The 22,370-nt window shown below is 40.7% G+C and overlaps 2 protein-coding genes across 7 annotated transcripts in view; one reads left to right on the forward strand and one right to left on the reverse strand.

The window, feature by feature from the left end:
• nmd (no mitochondrial derivative) lies at positions 1-13,892 on the forward strand. Of its 3 annotated transcripts, none has more exons than XM_080275701.1 (8): positions 1-123; positions 1,078-1,255; positions 5,112-5,156; positions 6,281-6,458; positions 7,760-7,960; positions 8,840-9,060; positions 11,235-11,407; positions 13,709-13,892. In XM_080275701.1, the coding sequence occupies exons 2-8, from the start codon at positions 1,106-1,108 to the stop codon at positions 13,878-13,880; spliced, it is 1,140 nt and encodes a 379-aa protein (XP_080131827.1). In that variant the 5' UTR covers positions 1-123; positions 1,078-1,105; the 3' UTR covers positions 13,881-13,892. The 3 variants fall into 3 exon arrangements, with proteins under 3 accessions (XP_080131827.1, XP_080131828.1, XP_080131829.1); XM_080275702.1 differs by having other exon boundaries at positions 8,864-9,060; XM_080275703.1 differs by lacking the exon at positions 5,112-5,156.
• Positions 11,422-22,370, reverse strand: part of LOC145404090 (endoplasmic reticulum junction formation protein lunapark-A-like) — a 24,910-nt gene continuing 13,961 nt past the window's right edge. For 3 of the 4 annotated variants that reach the window (XM_080275698.1, XM_080275700.1, XM_080275699.1), the window contains one exon: positions 17,736-17,974. In XM_080275698.1, the coding sequence (XP_080131824.1) occupies positions 17,736-17,974 (239 nt within the window). Of the gene's footprint in view, positions 11,733-17,722; positions 17,975-22,370 lie in introns of those variants that run through there. The other variant, XM_080275697.1, reaches the window with a different exon arrangement.

Below are 22,370 nucleotides of genomic sequence, written 5' to 3' on the forward strand. Positions count from 1 at the left end.
TTACGTTGAGATTGAACATGATGTAATTTTCGAAGATCGTGCATTTACGTATCGGCAAGGAATCTTCATCAAGAGTTAACTTCATCAGAGAAAAGAACGTGAACAAATAGGATATTTGTTGAGGTAAGGATAAGGATAATGAGAATTCTTTCTGTTTAAAGGGAAGGAAGGATAGGAACTGCAGACGACGTCTCATGCAGGATACGAAGTCCTTGTAACACCAAGTTAGACTTAAGCTGGTTAGAAGTGGATATAATAAGTGGTTTAATTAGGCAAGACTTTTCTGTAATAGGAATTTGAGGGAGTGTGGAGGCAAAGGTCTAATACACGACTAGGTAGGCTAGTGCAAAAGTCTTGATTTTGTGACTGCTTTGTATCATGCAAATAGTCTAGATTGAAATTCCTCTTTCAGTTGGTGGTACCCGTTACTTAAGGAAATACTTTCATTCAAAGGTACAGCATTATCACTGAGAGGGATGTTATGCGTTCAGAGGTATCGCCCAAACCAAGGATGATATACCCTTCCGATGTCATGCTAAGATTACATGGTGCAGTTTGGGCCCCTTATTATTAAGATACCTAACCAGATATTCTGTGACATTTCAGCATAATAACTAGCTACATTAATATGGGATACAACAAACTCATTGAGTGAAACTCCTGTAATGGACTGCTGTTCTACTAAACACTGTGCCAGGGCACAGGGAAGCATGTTAGTGTAGTAATTAGGTAGAAATGTAAAAGATTATTAGGTTAGGTTAGGTATCCAAATAATAAAGGGCTGAAATGGCACCATGTACTCTCTGCACGGGTGCAATCTCAGCACGTGACACTGGTAATGGGACGACCTAACCATGAAAGCAATATTATTCAGCCCTAGCCTTGGCATTGTTTAGCCTTTACCATAGGATTTGTTGCTCTTAACCATGGTTATCTTTATCCTAGTCTGTTGCATACATCAGTATAAACGTCTGCATCAGGAATAGCAGTGGACAGATCTTTTGAATAAAAATTGATTGCCTTAATGATGTACATTCAGTAGGTATGGACCTGATCCTTCTTCCTTTTCGCATGTAGGAATAAGGGTTACAAATATTAATCGACCATGATGGAGGGAGGAGAGCTTACCCGCGGAGAGGTGCTGTCATTGCTGGTGCGTCTTGCCTTTGCCACCGCTGCCTCATATATCACTGTCAAACTCTTGGTCTCTGCCATGGACCCTACAGCCAAACAGAAAAAGGATGCCAAGAAGAAGGTTAGTGTACAGGGTAGGCCCTATGTCAGGAGGTGGAGTCAAAACCCTTTCACTCCAGAAATATCGTTTCATTTTGGTTTCATTTTTGAAGGCTCCAATATGATTGCATGCGTCGACTTTGGTCACCTGATGGTGGCTGTTGATGCAACTTGATCTCTGTCAGCCTCCCTGTTCAGTCCTTTAACCTTGAGGTCACACTTAATGACCTCGTCCCAGGTCTTTTTTGGTCTACCCCTCGCAGCCCTACCCCTAATGTTAACGCTTCTCACTTTCTGCACCCAATTATCATCGCCCATCCTCTCCACATGCACAAACCACCTCAATCTACCTCTCCTCATCACAGCACCAATACACTCCCGTCCCATCGTACCTCTCAACTCTTCCATTGTAAACCTAGCCCTCCCAGACTTTGCACTCAGGGACACACTGCACATCCACTTAATCATTGTCATTTCTGCACGTTTGAGCCTGGGAATCTCCTCTTCCATTACTGCCCAGGACTCACTACCATACAGCATTACACTTCTAACACATGCATACAGTGATCCCTTAGCACGGAGGTAGAGCCCTCTCAGTGTCAGGAGAGGCAACAGCTCCCTGAACTTCTTCCAACCACTCCTCACCCTAGACACAGAGCTAGCTCCAGCCCCACCTCCAGCACATAACATGTCTCCCAAATAACAAAACTTCCACGCAGTCAAGAGACTCACCAGCAAATTCATTCCCTTCACGCCTGACAATCTCCACCTGCTCTCCCTGACACACCACACATGTAAAATCAGCATTATCTCGCTGTCTACCTCTAATACCACTACATCTCTTATGCACCCGCTTATCACAAACACTGCACAAGATGTTCCAATTTTTCTTGCTACCATTAGACGATTTTCATTTAGCAGAGAGAGGTCATTAGTGCTGAAGGGGCTAATAAAAACTACATCCCACCTCCCTGGTTCAGAAAGTATTATCCTAAGTTGAATAAAATATTTGGATATAGCAATAATAACATGGAATTTGTATCATTGGATTGAAAGGGTTAAGAATTAGTTTTGTAGTTGTGAGTACAGTACCAGGAACTACAGTTAGACCTCACGCAAAGGTTTCTCGGTATCAAATGGTAATCTTTAAGGAGACGTGAGATCACCGTATTTTGCAGTTTTTTTCTTCTTTTTTCAAAGTCTTTCATGTGATTTTTTATCTGAGTGCATTTTCAAGTTTTGATGTTTCTTATGTGTTTGTTTTATAAGAAGGAATAGCTAGTTTTAAAAAGTAGTCTTAGTTTACAATCGCAGTGGTGCAGAAGACTGTCAGATGCCATTCTGTGGGCTAATGACAGATGGACGCCATCATAGAATGCAGTTTTGACACTAATCAACCCTCATTAGTGCTGATTTATCCAAACTTAACCAAAATTATCCCATCTTAACCTATTTATTCAAGCCTACTAACGTATTTATCAGACATGGGCATGATTATAAAAATGATTATGATTTGATTTTGATTATCGTTTGAAATATTTTTTGATTATGATTATGTGAGTGGTGCACTGCTGAGCTTTTAAAACATACTTGGTCCTGGAACATGTATGTAACTGGCTAATTTACTTGAAAGAAAACTGCTTCATGGAAGTATGTACAAAGAAATAATCACAATAATCACATTTTAATCATTGATTATTGTCAGGAAAAATATGATTATGATTTGATTATGATCAATGCTGCAGCGTAATTTTTTATTATGATTTGATTATGATTACGCTGCTTGCCTGATTGTTTATTATGATTTGATTATGATTACATAATCAGAGCCCTGGATTATGATTTTTTTTTATTTATAATCATAATCATGCCCGTGAGAGTGGGGCTGCGACAGGGATGTGTGATGTCGCCTTGGTTGTTTAACATTTACATGGATGGTGTTGTAAGGGAGGTGAATGCAAGAGTTTTAGGTGGTCTGAGTCTGGTAAATGTCGATGGAGGAGAGTGGAATCTGAAGCAGCTGCTGTTTGCAGATGATACTGCACTGGTGACTGATTCAGAGGAGAGATTGAGACAGTTGATAGAGGAGTTTGGAGGGGTGTGTGAAAGGAGGAAATTGAAAGTAAATGAGAATAAGAGTAAAGTGATGAAGTGTACGAGGTTGATAGATGGTAGGGGGATGAATATAGTTTTGAATGGTGAGTTGCTTGAGGAGGTAGATTGTTTTAAATATCTAGGGTCACATGTTGCTGTGGATGGAAGAATAGATGCAGAAGTGAAGTTTAGAATAAATGAAGTAGGAAAGGTGCTGGGAGGAATGAAAAAAGTGTTTAAATGTCGTTCGCTTAGAATGGATGTAAAGAGAAGGCTGTATGAGGGTGTTGTGGTACCGACTGCATTATATGGGGCTGAAACATGGAATATGGGTGTAGCAGAGAGGAAAAGTTTGAATGTAATGGAGATGAGATGTCTGAGGAGTATGTGTGGAGTGACGCGTATGGATCGAGTGCGAAATGATGAAGTGCGAAGGAGAACTGGAGTTGTTCGGGAGATGGCTGGTAGAGTTGAGCAGAGGGTGTTGCAATGGTTTGGGCATATGGAGAGAATGGATAATGAGCGATTGGTGAAAAAGATAACTAGATCTGATGTGAGAGGTGTAAGGCTGAGAGGAAGACCACGAATAGGATGGATGGACAGTGTGAAGAGAGCGCTGGATGCGAGAGGGATGTCTGTTGAGCAAGGAAGAGTGGCTGTGCGTGACAGAAATAAATGGAGAGAAATTGTGAATAAATAAGTGATGACGCAGCCCTGAGGGGATATTCTCCCGCATTTGGTCTGATCAGCTAGTCAGGTCAGGTGCGGGTAAGGGGATGGATCTGTTATGATGTGGCAGGGGCAAACCAGTTCTGCTGTCGGGCCCTGCTGCGGATGTCACTGATTGCATTGCCCAGTTGACCCTTGTGCGGTGTGATGCGGTGAGGATCTGTCCGTTCTCTCCTTTGGAGCTAAGATGCGAATGAATGTGTTTGAATGAATGAGTAAATGGAGAGTGAGTCGTCCTGTCTCGGCTACCTCCCTTTTCTTGGGGGAAGCAGCCTAGGTATATAGATAGATAGATAGATAGATAGATAATCATGCCCATGCCTGCTATTTATTCAAGCCTACCCATACCTAACCTAATTTACCTTAGCATATAAGCAACGTTGGGTCTGGTTAGTACTTGGATGGGTGACCGCCTGGGAACACCAGATGCTGTTGGCATAACGTTCTCCCTACGTGTCAAGTGGGGTTGGTGGAGGATTAGTGCCCCTCCCTGTAAAACAATTAACTCTAAGCCCTTGGCCACCCCATTTGGGATACATGGTGTCTGGCAATGAAAGAATGAATGAATAATGTAACTTTTCCTGACAGCCTAACCTAATTTATCTAAACCTAACCTAACCTTTCAAAACCTAACCTAATTTACCCCAATCAAACCTAACCTAACATAATCCTAGCATTCTGATTTTGGCATTTATAAACTTGTGATATTTCTTGATGGATTGTCTTCATATTTGAAAATACACTTCTGTACACCTTTACAAAGTCTCTGAATCAATCCATAGGTAGATAAAATTTTCTGTAAATAGTTAAGAGGTGGTTCCACATCTTGAAGTATGCCTGTTAAATAGTTGATGATTAATTTCATTTTCTTCATTTAAAGTTGTTTATGATACACTATAAGTTATTATACATTGAAAAACAACTGTCTTGTCTGAGTTCCCTCAGTTCTGGCATTTGGGTTTGTTTCTTCTGCTTGCCTTATTACAGTATTGTATAAATGTTGTCATGTAGAAATGGAGGTTGTATTTTTAACATATGCTGTGGATTTTTTTCAGGCTGAAGAAGTAATGAAACGTCTTGGCATTAAGAGAAAAGTTCCAGTGAGTAACATTTTAATTGGTGAAGTACGGTATTTATTTGTTTATCTTTCTGGTATTCGTGTGTTATCGACAGCAATAAGTGTTGTGAGAAACTAGTTACACTAATCAATTTTATACTGTTTCTTTTACCTTTTCAATGATATGATCACAGACGAGTATTTTTTTCCTGCTGAAACCCGGTACTGATAATTATATTTAGAAATGGGCTGGTCACTGTCATCTTAAATGTCAGGACCAACTTGCCTAGCCCCGGGCTCCTGTGCTTCTAATGGGGCAACATAGGATTGGATGATGGGTGGATGGGAAATCATTAATAGTCAGAGAATTAAAAACTAATTAAACCATTCGTTGGTTTTGTTGCACTTCAGCACCTTATGTTTAACTCTAGATGATATTCACCACTGAGAAATCATTAGCTGTAAGAACAGTTGTAGTACTGTAACTGCAACCCCAGGCACATCTGCTTGTAAACCCATTGAACTGCAGGCTGAAGTTATCCTTCTCCTGCAGTCCACCATCCCTTTTTGGGGGAATAGGGAGGGAATTGATGGATGTATGTATGACCAAGCAGCCGAGCCACCTTGCCATATTGGTGCTGCCATATGAAGGCATCCCTCTCCAGCACCAGCAGTCTGAGTGAATTTTATAAATCTTATTAGTACAGTAAGTAGCGGTATATTTTATTTTGTTTTTTACCCATTACTATGGTGGCTTAGCTGGTCCTGAAGCTCAAATGTAGGAAATGTATTTTGAGATAAGCGCAAAAATGCTAACCTACCTTACTTTATTTCTAATCGCTACTTACTGAGTACTTATACTGAGGAATTTTGTTCCTCACATTCATCACAATCTTGAACAGTCATCTGTACATTATCCACAAATTTTTTTCTTTCCAGTCATTTACAATATCACAGTAGTGTTGCTAAAAAAATTTTTTGTAAGTTGAATTACTGATATTACAGCTTATTGGCACTTGTAACATAGAGGTAAATGGAGGCTACATCTAACCTTTCCAGTGTGAAAAGTCTCTTCAAAGCTGAATAAAATGGTCTGGAGATTGCAAGAACACAATGAAAAGATCGTCAGTTTGAGGAGGTAAATCATGTCTTTTTCTTATCGTGCAGCTAAGTGAGCATGAATTGATGATTGCCAGCCAACTAGTGGAGCCAAGTGCACTTAACACGTCATGGAAAGATGTGGCAGGATTGGGTAATGTGATCAGAGAAATGCGTGAGACCCTTATCCTGCCTATCCAGCAGCGCCAACGACTACTATCATCCAAACTCATTCATCCACCTAAAGGTACAGTTAATTCTTTTTAAGATTGTTTAATTACTGATTAATCAGGACCTGTTGTTTTTTATGTAAAGTTACTCTGTTCATTTTAAAGTAGTTTTGAAGTCAGAAATAAGCACACTGTACTACATTTATGTGTGCAGCCCCACAGTCATGAACCCCAAACATGTCTCCCTGAAATATAGTTTGATTTAAATTAGCGCATTACCTGCGTAGAAATCCACCACTACACCCATCACCAGCAGTAAACATGAACACAGGTACTACAGTATCCCAACATCACACATAACAATGTACGTGTGTGACACTCCCCCTCCAGTTGGATCCTAGGAGTGACATATGACACTGGACCCACCTTCAAGGACCATGTACAAGACATCAAGAGGTGGTGCACCATCATACATAATGCACTCAGGGCAGCTACGGGGCCAGACTTTGGACAACAAAAAGAAACACTCTCCTTACTCAACAAACAGTACATTAGATCAGTGGTGTCTTTTGCCTCCTCGGCATGGGCTCCCATCCTGTCCAACACCCACTACAGCACCTTGCAAACCATACAGAACAATGCCCTATGCATCACAGTTGGCCATACACTAAAACGACTCATGGTTCACACTCAGAAACTAAAGTCCTTCCTGTCAGAGACAACTTTGATAGGAGGGGCAGACAAGCAGTTTGTGCCAATACACATCAATCCTGTCATTACATGAGAGAGACACACAACACACATAAGCACATAAACCAATCACCACACAAACATTATCAGACCCTCGAGAACAATATCCCACCTTCACACTTTCCAGCACCAGCAGTGAAGAAACACCATCCTCATTATCAGTCATGACTTCATTTTGCCACCAAAGGATAGGGTGAAATAAGATCCAGATATTGAGGAAGGAGATAGCATGATAAGAAGAACTGTCAACAGCATGATCAGTGAAATTGACCAAAAACTCATTCATTCAACAAAACAGAGGAAGAACATTGCCTAAGGACTGTCTGTTGTAGGGTTACCAAATCACTAGGCACTAGATTCTCACGTAATGCACAAAACTCCAGATATTAGTAGAAAATTATGCAAAAATTTTTGGAGTACTGCTAACTTACTTATAAAACATTGGTCCTCAGACTTTGGTATAAATATTTAAGAATCTAATGCTAAAGGTACTACAGAAAGTTGGCAGCCTTGAGAAGTTGTGTTCTAAGGTTATTCAATCATGGACCACTTGATAATTGTGGTGATGATGATGGTGTAGATAATGATGATGACACTAATGATGGTGGTTATGATGGTGTTGTTGTAGGGGTGCTGCTTCATGGACCACCTGGCTGTGGCAAGACGCTATTGGCCCGAGCAGTGGCAAAAGAGGCTGGTTCTCGCTTCATCAACCTGGACGTGGCCTCGTTAACAGACAAGTGGTATGGAGAGTCGCAGAAACTCTCCTCTGCTGTGTTCTCACTTGCAGCAAAAATCGAGCCATGTATAGTCTTCATTGATGAAATTGGTGAGCTTAAATTATATGTTTAGCTAGAATTAATGTATTTATGAGAGCAGTGGAAATGAGTTAGGCTTATTTGAGAGGAGCATGTGGAGTTGCATGGAGAGACAGACTGACAAATGAGGAAGTGAAGGAGCATTGTGGTGTGGATGTGGATGTGATAGAAACCATTAGGAGAAATGCATTGAGGTAGTTTGGCCATGGGGAGAGAATGGAGAGGGAGAGACTAACAAGGAGAGTGTATGTGAGTGAGGTGGAAGGTGGGAGAGGGAGGGGGATGGCAAGGATGAAGTGGAGGGATGCAGTGCAGAGGTAGTCACGTATGGGTGACCCTACACTGAGTGACAAGCCAAATGGTTTCCTGTACTCTAGGAAACCATTTACTACCAGTAATCAAATTGTGGCACCTGGAGGTTTAGTGGGTAATTATGGCTCTCCAGTTGGATTGAGCCTATGTAGGTATATATCCAAGTGATGGTTGGGGTGTATTGCTTACATAATGCCACTCATGGATGAGTGAGGCTGGTCACTCTTATCTTGAATGTCAGGACCAGCTTGCCTAGCCCTGGGCTTCTACACTCCTCATGGAGCATCATAGGATTGGATGATGGGTGGATGGATGGATGAAGGTTCATTTTACTGAAAATGACTTTACCTTATCTCCCTAAAAGATGCACATAAAGATACCTTTTTTGTATTTCTGTAAATTTTTTAAAACTAATGGCTGCGTAGTAATGTTTTTTCAAGTTTAAACATACAAGGAGAGGGCTGTAGGAGTAACTTAGGTGTATTAACATAATTTTTTTTGGTTTTTGCTCTGTTCCATTTTATGTAAAAAATATATTTGACAAAGTGCCTTGACAGACGTAACCCTTGTGTAAGTAGGAGACTGCTGTACCTGCATTCCAGATTCATTCCTGCGAGTGCGAGCGTCGGGTGACCACGAGGCGACTGCTATGATGAAGGCCCAGTTCCTGCAGCAGTGGGATGGCCTGGCCACTGACCATTCCCGCTGTGTCATTGTCATGGGTGCCACCAACCGGCCTCAGGATGTTGACAGGGCCATCCTCCGTCGCATGCCTGCAGCCTTTCACATCCCCCTCCCAGTCAGTTGGTTTTGTGCTTGTCACCTGTTGATAGGCTTCACCCTTTGCTGTGATGGTGGGTTAGTTTAGTTTCATATTGCTACATCAGGGGAATTTTATTCAGCTTAAAGCGTGAAATCCAATGATGCCTTTTTCATTATATTCTTGCTGTCTCCAGACTGTTTTATTCAACTTTGAAGAAACTTTTCAAACTACGGAAATTATATTTATCCTTCATTTACCCATTTCACTAAAAGAAGCCTCCCAGAAGCTAAATAAAATTGTTTGGAGGTAACAGGACAAAAGCAGTAAAACACATTGTCATATTAAAGGATAAGGGATTAAATGCTGTATAGCCTCCATTAACTCCTTCACAGGTCAGGGTCATACTTGAATTGAATAACATCATCTGTAATTAGCAAGAACAAAATAAAATATGACATCCTGTGTTTGAAAAGGTAAAATAGGGAACTTTTGCTTGTCTGGGAGATCTATTGTTGTTAAGGTGGAAGGAAGAGTTTTGAAGGCTTGAATGATGAATCTAAGGCTGCATGTTTGTTCTGCTGTTAAGGAGTGTTGTGGTGTTGATGTGGATGTTTTGGAAAGTGTGAAAAGTACCCTGAGGTAGTTTGATGATATGGAAAGAATGGAGAATGAGTGACTAACCAGGAAAGTTTGGCTGTGTGAGTGGGATGGAGGGTGATAGTGGAAGGAGGAGACTGAGGTTGAGATGAAGGGATGGGGTGAAGAGGTATAAGAGTGAGGGGTTTGTGAGTAAGAGAAAGGGTAGCTTGATGGCAGAGGACAGGGTGATATGGAGGTGATTTGTCTGCAGCCAGCCTTTCTGTGATTAAGGCATATGACTAGATAGATAACTAAATCCATAGAAAAATGAATGATTGTATACCTCACATCACTGGTCACTCTTTTCTACTATTTTTGAGTTCTCTCATATTTCTGGATTGCATCCTCAGTAGTAATACTGTAATAATAACGAAGAGTGCACAGTCATAAGATTAGTTTCATTGAGTACTGTACTCATCAAGCATTTAACTGTTAAAGTCTCTATTGTATCTTAATCTTAATCCAATACAGTTTCACATGAAGGAATCGTGCTAGGATACTGATATTTTCTGTCTGTATAAAAGATTACCTATTAAAGTTCCATTGGTGTCTGTCTGTGTAATGTATTGGCCGGGTGACTAGGAAGGCAGCTATACAATACACATTCATGCTGTGTTTTATGGGTCCTGAAGGGCAGCTTATAGGTAAGGATGAGGACTGCCACATTCTGCCTTCACACAGTGCTTCACACTTGAGCATAGGAGTGGAAGATTTTTGGATTGTAGATAAGAGAGTGCATTTGGAAATTATGTTGGAGTGGCAGTGTTTGTGAGTAAATAGTGTCTGTATATGCCATCAAGGGAACCTCAACAGGATCTGAACCTGTCAGAATACATGAAAGGACATACTGCTGCATGCTGTTAAATATTTGCCCCTGGGAGATACTGAACCCAGGTCAGGAATATTGGTAGGTGCACAGTTTACTGGCCCAACTGCTGGAGGGTCTGATTTATATATACTATATATATATACCTCACCCTGCCCTTGGGTGAGAAAGGAGGTCCGGATGATGATGATGATGATGATGATGATGATGATGATGATGATGATGATATATATATATATATATATATATATATATATATATATATATCCATCCATCCATCATCCAATTCTACGTTGCCCCAGGATAAGCATAGAAGCCTGGGGCTAGGCAATTCGGTCCTGACATTTAAGATGAGAGTGACCAGCCTCAATCATCCCTGGGTGGCATTACATGAGCAGTAACCCCAACCATCCCTTGGATATAAACCTTCACCTGCTCAATCCAATTGGAGCACTGTAATTACCCACTAAACCACCAGGCACCATAATTTGGCTATATGGTTACCACCCAGCATAGTAAATGGTTTCCTGGTGTACAGGAAACCATTAGGCTTGTCACTTAGTGTAGAGTCACCCATAGGCAGAAGGAAGAGGAAAATGACACACAGACAAATCCAGTCTCCCTCAGTTTACCGTGATGGTTGTATGGAAAACAGTTGTCAGTCTGGAACACATCACTTGATTTTTTCTCTTCCTGTAATGCCATGTGAAATTGTGATAGGACACTGATGATAGGATGATGTTAGGGTGTGAAGCAACGTGAGGAGATTCTGAGGCTGGTGCTACGTGATGAGCGTGTGCCGGTGGAGTTGGATATTCCCAGCCTTGCACATCAGACAGAAGGCTTCTCTGGTTCAGATCTGCAAGAGTTGTGTCGAAATGCTGCTGTTTATCGTCTCCGCCACCTTCTGGACCACTCGTGAGTCATGTTTCTACTTTTTTATAGCTGAGTAATGCTGCACAGTTGTTGTTGTGACCCCAGCCTCATTTGAACGTAAGCCCAGTAGGCTGGAGTTGTCCTTCTCCTGCAGACCACCATCCTCCTTTTGGGGATAGGCAGAGGATTGAGGGACATTTTTATAACAGGGCAGCTGAGTCACCTGGTTATAATTGTGGCACCACAGGAAAGTGTTCTTCTCTGCTTCTTGATGGCTGTTAGGTTATGCAGTACAGTGAGTTCTTGTTATAAGTTGTCATCCCCCTCCTTTTTTTTCCTAGTCTTTTCTGCTATGAAGTCCACAGCACTGTAAGTCACAGAAAAACTGCCTATTAAGTATCCATTGCTGCCTATATCACTAATTTGCCAGTTTCCCCCAGTGTACATTACTAGTATAAAAAAAGGTTGCGATATTTTAGAACACATCCCTGTCTTACTGATCACAATTCCTTTATCCTCATATACTGTGGTCAGTTAACTGCCCTCACCGTGCTCTGTGGCCTCATAGTCATGATACCATGTAGACATAGTAGTTATTAGTTATTACTTTATTTCATCCATCCATCCATCATCCAATCCTACATTGCCCCATGAGGAGTGTAGGAGTCCGGGGCTAAGCAGTTGGTCCCGACATTTGCTTAGCCCCGGACTCATACGCTCCTCGTGGGGCAATGTAGGATTGGATGATGGATGGATGAATGAAATAATGTAATAACTAATAACTACTATGTCTACATCGTATCATGACTTTGAGGCCACAGAGCACAGTGATTAACAGGTATTATTGTGACACTGGTCTTCTCTGTAATCATTGGGCATGTCTGATTCGGTGTCAGACCATTGTCCATTGTTTCCTGTACAAGCAAGTAATTAAGCTGAACAAGTAACCTAGCCTTACTGTATGTTTATGGCATTACTAAGAATGGTATTTGCTTATATATCGCCATAAGAGGATGTAAGAGCAAAGCTTCGAGTGACTGAAGTGACTGTGCACACTACAGTATGCACTGAATCTCAACAGAATCCTTGAAAGCGGATATTGTTTGAAGGACAATAACATTTATTTTATTTATTTATTTTTTTTATGCAAGGAAGAAGGAACCAAAGGCCAGGAGCACACAAACCGTTCCTTCCAAGAAAAAAAAAAAAAAAAGATAGAGAGAGCCAAATATGCCAAATATGTCCTTTCATTTGTCTGGCTATGCATGCCAGTTAGGTAGGCTCTAAGTGTAAGTTGAAATTCTTTGTTTATTTCTTCTTTTCACTGCTCATTTCAGGTATAGGTGTTACAGAATATTGCAGTGAGTGGAATACTGTTGTTTAAACCTTCAGCAATTCTTTCTTAGTCTCTTCTCTCATGTGTGTGGAAAAAAAAAAAAAGTTCATGTCATGGAAGATATACTGAATCAACAGGAGTAACAAAGAAGGTTGCTGGGCACATTTTTTGACGTGTAATCAGAAATCATGATGTGAAAGAGGTAGAGAAAGCATCACATGACAGCGAATTGCATACTGGTTCCGGCATTGATGAATGGTACCAGACATAGCTGATGGTTAATCCTTAGACAGGCAGGGGTCTGGGTTATAATGTGTGACATTGGTCAGAATAAAAAACTTTATTGATGATCTTACCCATAAGTCATTGTGTTAATATTTAAGTCCTTTGTCAGGGTGGGCCTTCCTCAGTCACATAAAATCTTCTAGCTTTAGCCAGAATAAAACTCCAAGCAGTGTCCTGCTTATATGGGTAGATGGACGAATAAAGTGTTTCCAGTTTGTGGAGAAATTAGTAAGAAGTTGATGGGAAGAAAAAAATCAGTATTTTCATATGCATAGAGCTTAAGGAGGAGATGGGTTGAGAGAGATTGGGCTAGATGGTTGAAGGTGGTTAGAATACATGACAGAGTGACATGTTGGTGGGGTTGGAGAACATGATGGAAATGGGAGAAATGGCGTTCCCCTGAGCTAGACTCTGTATTGGATCATATAGCCCTGCTAGGTTACAGGAGCACGCTACCACTCCTGGCACGGCAGTCCCGGGCGAGGCTCAAACTTGCAGTCCCCCGATTACGAGCTTGATGCTCTACCACAGAGCCATCATGCCCCCTAACATGATGAAAGTCATTATTAAGGGAAGAGGAGTTATCTCCAAGAGTAGGCATCAAAATGCCAAATGATCCCCCCCCCCCACAAGGGTACCACTTGGGTATCAGCCAGTGTTGTAAGTAGGTTGATTAAGTTACAGCTGAAGGTATTTTTAAAAATATGTTTCCGTTCTGTCAGAGATGAAGATACAGAAGATGGATGGTCAGATGCGAATGAAGACTTAGGTCCACAGTCAGAATCTCTGAGGACAATATCAGCTGAAGATTTCAAGCAGGCATTGAATAAGATGAAGGAGTCGAGAGTTTATAATATGCAAGCTGCTTCCCTTCTCAAGATAGACTTGGACTGAGGTACTCTTAACTAACTGTCAGAGGGGTAAGTATACACAAGTGTAAACCCCTTCTTGTGATGTATTTTTACTTTATTCTTGCTCTCCAGATTTTATTTGTTTAGAAAGTCTTTTTTGAGCCTGAGGAGTAAAATACAGTGGGGTCACCCAATATCTGGGATCTCAGTATCCTATACACCTTATATGCGAACTCGACTTAGGGAAAAAAAAAAATTTTAATGTGAAATGTGATTCTAAAATGTAGATCCATCATCTGAAGGGAAAAACAGTGTTCCTGCTCTAAATGGTAGTATCCAGAGCCACCACTAGATGGCTGATCAGTTTCCCGCCCTTTCCCTTCCTCACGGCATCTCTCTAGTTAAGTCTCAAGACTCTTAGTCTGTGTCTGCCCACATATCGTGGTGTTTTTAGCATTGTACAAGATGCACTCTTGCTCACCTGTTACATCATGGCCTCACCACTTCATTCCAAGATTAAGAGGATCACTTTGGAGCTGATAATAAGTTTGTAGAGTTGAATAAGGAAGGTAAAAGGAACTAAAACATTGGACGTGAGCTTGGCTTAGGTGAATCGACAGTGAGGAACATTCTTTAGAGCAAGGAGCAGATGTTATGAACTGTTAAGTCTCATGGAGGCCAGCAAGTGGATGGGCGCAGTAAGGTTGCTAATTGTGCAGTTAAAATGGAGTGCTACCTAGCACACTTACTGTACATTCATAGTTCTGTTATCTTTCTATGAGCAAAAGTCTTTCTTAAAATGATAGTCAACAATGGGGAAGTACTGTAAATGACAAAGATAGGGTAAGGTGTTGACCATGTACATTTATTTCCATTGATGCAATGGATTCTAATGTGTAAAATTTCCAGTATGCAGCACATTTCGTCGACCATATTCTCACATAGTGGGAGACCCCACTGTATTACCGTAATCACCTCCTTCAGTACTGAACTTGAGTGAAATAATTTGGTAGCAGCAGTTCTAAAAAGTGCGTCACTATTGAAGGTGTTGAGACAGAAGGGTCTTGCAGAATGGTAAGCAGGTAGAAATTAGTTTAGGAGAGTGAGTAGGATTTATCAAGGTATGTGAACCAAGGAAAAAATAAAAGAGGACTGCTTTGTCACACAGTGTACCTTAATTTTTACATTGTAAAATATACCTGTTATATTTTCTTTTTGGTAATAACATTAAAAGTATCTGGTACTAACGAGAAGCAAATGCAGCAAGTGGCACTCATCAGACGTATTAGCACATCTGTTAACCTAAGTGGTGTGTGTGTTTAATAAGCACAGAGTTGTGGTAGTGGTGAACTTTTTATTAAATGAATTGTTGGTCAGAAAACACAAAGATGATTGCTCAGGTGGCATGAATGTTGACATTTTTGTTGATGTCTTTCGGCTTAACTTTGATTTTTACTGTTAACTGTACTGTATATAGTGCAAGTATAAAATATTGTATTATTTGAAAGAAACTGGTTTTACAAGTTCCTGTTATGTTGCAGATATTTTTTGTATTTAAAATACTGTATGTAAGGAAATGAGCTCATCGGCTGTGGATATTTAAAAGCAGTGTCACTCGTAATTTTAGTTCTGTATGCAAATAAGTTGAGTGAGGTACTGCAAGAGGTCATGCCAGTGTAGATTGTTTTAGTTGAGAAGTTATAAAATAGATTCTCAGTTTAACAAAGAAATTAAGGAATTGGAATGTTGACACTACAAGTGTAACAGAAAATTTTATCAAAGAACTCGGTAATTTCAGATGATTAGCATATATTCCTGCATTTAAAAAACATACTGGTATCATTAAGTTGACAGGATACCTGTGATTACTCATTATTGTAGGTATCAGTAAACTGAGTTTGCAGTCTACTACAGTAAACTGTCACTGGAAAGACCCCTAATAAAGAATATCAAATTTAACAGATGCCACAAAGCCCACCAAATTTTCATCAGCTGTAGCAAACAATGTCCTTTAAATGGGGTGAAATACTTGTTTGTGCTATCCTTTTTACTTCAGCCTGGCCTGAAAGTGCCCTCTCCCCTTAATGATTGCCGAGTTGTAATAACAGACTGTAGTAGTATTGTACTAGTCATATAAATGCTGACAAGGATGTGAAATAAACTACAAAATGGTGAAATTATGGGGCAAGTTTGTGTAAAATGGGTGTATTTTGCAGTTTTAGTAGTAGAATATGCTATTGTGCTCATTTTCAAACATGTGCTCACATCAGGGGTGGGGAACCTCATATAACAGACTGTCGGCTTAACAGACCTAGCTTTCACTCAGTTCATTATAGCAGTGGTATAGTTACTGGTAAGTGTTGTTGTCATTGCTTAACCCTGGTCTGTCTGGCTGAGCAGACCAGTTGACCACAGGTAAACAACTGCTTCTGTGGGACCATCCTACAGGTCTAGAACAGTACATACTCTGTGTATGGAACCAGTGTCCCCTTGCGATAGAGAACACTTCATGAGTGTTGGACCAGGGTCCTTCCCATGGAGAGGTGCAGGGAAATATGAGGAAGCTTGGCTTGTGGGAGAATGCTACAGCTGTTCCACTCAGGGTGCACAGCAGCACCACGTGTTGGCTATTTGTCAGGTTGTTAACTCATTATACCAGTTAGTTTTTAAATACAGCTGAGATTTATAATTCCAACATTCCATTATGATGGACAGTGAAACTGAAAATCATTAGTTAAAATGAGGATTTGTATTAGTCTTAAAATAATTCTTCAGCAGTTCACCCTTTGCCATAAGCACCTCTTTAAATAAAGAAAACACAATGTAATTAGTAAAGGATTAATAATACTCAGGTTAAGAAAGTAGAGGTTTACTAAAGCTAATGACAAAAATGTCAGTATTGTACAATGTGGCACTGCAACTTCCAACAGCAATGCAACACTCTGACCTACTATTAGAGCACACCTCACTAACAATACAATGTCTGAATGAAGCAACAAGCATATAATCCAATTAAAAATGTACCAACTAGGACACCAGTAAGTGGGATCAACCACTCAGGTTAACTATTAAGTCCACACTTCAGGGAGGGTGAAAAGCAGTCAATGGTTAACGAGATGGCAATTTGAGGACGCCAGACACTAGGCTCCATAATCAGGCAAAAGTGTAGCACCTGTGTGAGCAGCATTGTGGACTCTGGTCAGCATGCACACTCCAGAGATCCTGTGACTCACCAGCAGACATTGTAGTTTGGAAACACATCAGCTTATCTGACTAAACCTTAAGCAGAACATAAATATCACTGAGGTATAACAACTGACCAGCTCCATGGGTGAGGACTGGTATCACTGTCACCCGGGAGGAACGAAAGTCACACTAGCTGACGTCCCAAGCATGGCCAGCAGTGTGACTAATGACTGACTGAGGCTCTGACTGCATGTTGAAGGAACAAACAAAGGGTACAGGTGCAGATCTTGCCACAAGTACAAGAGGGATGTGACAACGTTGGCACAAAAATTCATTGTGTCGGTACAGAAGAAGCAGCAGACTCAGAAAGGAAAATGCCACACTACCAGAACTGGATAATCTTTGTGCACAGGACAAATTATTATGAGTAGTGCAGATTTATACACAACTAAAATGTAAGTACACAATGCAATACAGTTACCTGTTAAAGTTAATAAAAATACTATCAGTATTATCAAAATAGACATTCAAGAGAGCAGAGCAAAAAACTAGCTAAGAAAACTTAAGGGACAGTTGAGAAAATAACAGTGGAAGAGATGGGCATTATAAGTTCAGGGATGCAAACACAGTGAAGTACATCTGATACAACACAGAGGGGTAGCAGCTCAGAGCAACAAAACAACACTAGTTTGAAGCAACCATAGTTCTCCAATCACTCCATCGCCTCTGTCTCCGTGGCTGAGGATGGTGTGGTAGAGGACGAAGTGGTGACAGCAGTGGAGGGGTCATCCACAGGAGGATTGTCGCACCCTTTCTTTTGTTCATCTGAGATCTGATCAGAAGAGGGCGTTTGGTCGGATGAGGCGGTCTGGTCAGATGAGGTGGTCTGGTCCGAGGTGGCGGTGGTGAGTTCAGAAGAAGGAGTTGACTTGGCCAGGTCCTCCAGGGAACCTGGTAGAGGAGTTTGATAATTACTTAACTACTCACAACATTAGTGTGTTCCACTTTCCAAAAGCACCATTTGAAGTACAGCAAAACCTCACAGTAGAGGACTTTTTCATATATATATATATATATATATATATATATATATATATATATATATATATATATATAAACACACACACACACAGAATATATGTTTTTTAGAGTAACAGTTCCATCATCCAATCCTACATTGCCCCATGAGGAGCGTAGAAGCCCGGGGCTAGGCAGTTGGTCCCGACATTTAAGATGAGAGTGACCAGCCTCACTCATCCCTGAGTGGCATTACATGAGCGATCAACCCCAAGTAACCCTTGGATATAAACCTTTCTGTGGACAAAATGAAATGAAGTATGACTGGTATATAGTACTGTATATTTATTTAATATATATATTTTTAAAAAGAAATATCATGGCATAAGTTTATTGAGTGTGGTAGGGAAGGTATATGGAAGAATTATTATATAGAAAGTAAGAGAGTTATCAGAAGTCCTAGTGAGTGATGAACAGGGTGGCTTTAGGAGTGGCAGAGGATGTGTGGATCAAATTCTTGCAGTAGGACAGATAGTGGAGAAGGCTTGTTAGAAGGACTACAAGGTGTTTATGGGATTCATGGATCCTGAAAAAGCATAAGACAAAGTGGACAGAGAAAGATTGTGGAAGGTTTTGCGCATTTACATTGTAGATGGTACGCTGCTAGATGCTGTCAACAGTGTTTAGGATGGTAGCGAAGCATGAGTAAGGGTAAATGGGCATCTACAGTAAGTGAATTGTTCACGATCTGTGTGGGCGTGCGACAAGGTTGTGTGATGTCCCCATGGTTGTTCAATATATATATATGGATGGGGTGATGATAGAAGTAAAAACACGAGTAATGGAGAGGGTGGTGGTGGTAATGAATGGTGATGGATGGAATATCTCAAATTTGTTGTATGCTGATGATGCAGTACTACTTGCAATTACCAGACTAGAACTTGGTAGACTAATGCAGAGTTTTGCCGATGTCTGTGAGCGTCATGCCTTGAGAGTAAATGTAGAAAAGAGTAATGTAATGGTTACTAAGAGAGAAGGTGACTCCCAGTGTGATATTACAGTGAATGGCAAGAGACGAATTGGTGAGAGAGTTCACATACCTGGGTACAGTGATATGAAAGAGAGGAAAATGTGCAAAAGAAGTGGAAAGTAGAGTAACACAGGGAAGGAAAGTAGCTGGTGCAATGAAGGCCTTGATACAAAAAACAGAGGCTTGAGTACTGCAGCTGCACGAGGCTTACATGAAGGAGTGTTAGTGCCAACTTTAACATATGGATGTGAGACTATGGTGTGCCATGAAAATGAAAAGTCAAGAGTGAGAACAGTGGAGATGGGATTGCTGAGGAATGTATGTGGAGTACAGAGAGTGGACAGGATATGAAATAATGTGATTTGTGAAAGATATGGAGTGAGGAAATCTGTGGACACCAGAATCAAAGAGAGTGTACTGAGATGGTATGGTCATGTGGAGAGAATGGATAACAAGAGTGGTGAAAGGTATATCTGAGCGAAACTGAAGGAGGAAGGAGGCGAGGTAGGCCAAGGAGAAGGTGGAGGGATATGGTTGATGAGTGTGTGAGGAAGAGAGGTTTGGAAGTCAGTGAGGCTAGGGGACTGACAAGAGATCAGGCTGGCTGGATGAACATTGTGAGGAGAAGCACATGATCAAGGATTTGGCATCCCTTTTTAACATGACAGCGTCTGGATTGACTCTATCGGATTTGTTTGTGTGAAGCTACAGAATGTGGAAATGTTTTTTGGCGTATCAGATAGAGCCAGGATTCCAGGGGCTTGAATGGTGAGTGAATGGAAGCATGGCCCTTTGGACTGGGCAAATTTGGGCTGTCTGGATGTTGCTACTCCTCACCCTGCCCTAGCATGGGAAAGGAGGTCCAGATGATGATGATGATGAAAAGTTAAATCATTTGGCAGCTTGGCAGGTATGTATTTATATTATTATATACCACAAGTATGATGGCAGTGCTTGATAAGCCATTCAAATATAAGCAAAAGAAAGCACCCAAGATAACATTATGGGTGGTGACTTGTTGACATTTAAAATGAGCAGAACCAACTCTGCAATACGAGGAATCAACAGTCATCATATGGTAGTTTTACTGACGGCCTTGGGTCACGACTTGGATAGCCTTTCAAGCCACGCACTGCCAGAGATTTCTTCTAGGTGTTATAATGCAGAACTGCACATGTGAAAAGTTTATGAGGTAAGTTTATTAAGGGACAGTAAACAGTGATGGGCAAGGTCGGTTCAGCAGCACTTTAAAATATACTGTACTGCTAAAGTACTAAGTATTGTAACGTATTTATATTCTTGGACTCAGAAGGAAGAAGTATGTTAGATTTTTTTTTTTTTTGTATTGTTCTTCATAAAAAGTTTAGTGACTAATCACAAAATTTACTAAACTGTAGTTTGAACTGGTAAAATCACTGAAAGCAACTTATATATTAAACATCAATACAAGTACTACTGTGGTAGGTGGAGGCGACCATCATCCACTCACTTGATGTAGTGCTGCCTACTCCTTCCTTAGCCTTTATCTTTCTTTTTCTGTGCCTGCCCTCCTCTCTTCCTATTTCTCCCATCATTCATGTCACTTCTTATTGCTTTTCTTTCCTTTGCAAGTGGCTTTACATTGAGTGACAAGAGTAATGGTTTCCTGTAAGCCAATAAACCATTTACAACGCTGGGAGGTAACCATATAACCAAACCATACGTGCTCCCTACTTGTCAATAAGTGGGTTGGTGGAGGATTAGTGCCCCTCCCCATAAAACAAGTAACTCAAAGTCAAATGGCCACCCCTTATGGGATTATGGCGTCTGGCAATAAATAGATAGACAGACAAGTACAATACAGGTATTTTGTAACTATCTGTTAAAGGTGTTGTAAGTATGAACCCTATCAGGTTTCTGGGCCAGGTAAACTGTCTGTGCTAGAGTCGGCTTCTCTTGTTCTGATCCACATCTTCACGCTGCAATATTTTTCTGTGATCACTGTGTAAATACTCTTTTCATGACAGAGTGTAGGTTTTGGTGTCATTTTAAAACTGAATAGTTGTAATTTATCGTAGTATGTTCAAAAAAGGAAAACAAAGAAACATACATACACATATATATATATATATATATATATATATATATATATATATACAGTACAGTATATATATGTACAGTATATATATATATACAGTATATATCCCATTGGATCCCAGGGGTGCTGGGCGAGGCATGGCACTCAGTGGGTACTAAGTGTACCGCCCTCGCCTATCGGCTCATAGTCGCGAAGCTCATAGGTCCCTACCCGGGGGTTCCCTACTTTATAAAGACTTGAAAAATCACAGTTCTGTCCAATATTCCGGACACTGGGCTCCAATGGATATATATATATAAACTAATAAAGAAATATAAATCTGGTTTAAACCATGCAAAAATACAATAAATTACCTTGACAATGAGATACTGTATAGGGTTTGGTTATTTCTGCATTTTACTGCACGGTAAAGCGAAAGGAAAAAGATGCACAATTTTTTATGATTCTCGGCCGCATATTCGGTTAGCGATCTTTTTATTTGATCACTCAGTGTAAATACACTTTTTATGATAGGATGCTGGTTGTGGTGTTATTTTGAAGCTGAACAGTAGTACTTTCTCGCAGTGTTCAAAAAGGGAAAACAAAGAAAAAAAAAGTCAAAATGACAAGTTAGGGAAAACCAAAAATGTATACCCTGCTGTACAAAAATCTTTGAGGGAAGGAAAACAAACAAACAAAAATCAATAATAATAGTTATATAAATCTGGGGGGGGGGGGGACAGGATACGAAATAATGTGATTCGTGAAAGATGTGGAATGAGAAAGTCAGTGGACACCAGAATCGAACAGAGTGTACTGAGATGCTATGGTCATGTGGAGAGAATGGATAACAATACAGTGGTGAAAAAGGTATATCTGAGTGAATTTGAAGGAGGAGGGGAGGCAAGGTAGGCCAAGGAGAAGGTGGAGAGATACGGTGAATGAGTGTGTGAGAAAGAGAGGTTTGAAAGTCTGTGAGGCTAGGGAACTGGCAAGAGATCGAGCTGGCTGGTTGAATGTTGTGAGGAGAAGTGCATGATCAGGGATTTGGCACCCCTTTTTAACGTGGCTGCGTCCGGACTGACTCAACTGGATATGTTTGTGTGAAGCTACAAAACGTGGTGAATGTTTTTGGCGTATCCAATACAGCCAGGATTCCGGGGACTTGAATGACGTGTGAATGGAAGCATGGCCCACTGGACTGGGCAAATTTGGGCTGTCTGGACATTGCTACTCCACACCCT

Source organism: Coenobita brevimanus, chromosome 62 (assembly GCF_032717465.1).
Source record: "Coenobita brevimanus isolate Jiangsu-jjx chromosome 62, ASM3271746v2, whole genome shotgun sequence".
Lineage (NCBI taxonomy): Eukaryota > Metazoa > Arthropoda > Malacostraca > Decapoda > Coenobitidae > Coenobita > Coenobita brevimanus.

Excerpts from the sequence above, each read along its gene's own strand:
- nmd (XM_080275701.1), top strand. The coding sequence starts at position 1,106 with ATGATGGAGGGAGGAGAGCTTACCCGCGGAGAGGTGCTGTCATTGCTG. Across the intron at positions 7,961-8,839 it reads AGTCTTCATTGATGAAATTG|GAGACTGCTGTACCTGCATT; the intron begins GTGAGCTTAAAT and ends TTGTGTAAGTAG. Across the intron at positions 11,408-13,708 it reads CGCCACCTTCTGGACCACTC|AGATGAAGATACAGAAGATG; the intron begins GTGAGTCATGTT and ends CCGTTCTGTCAG.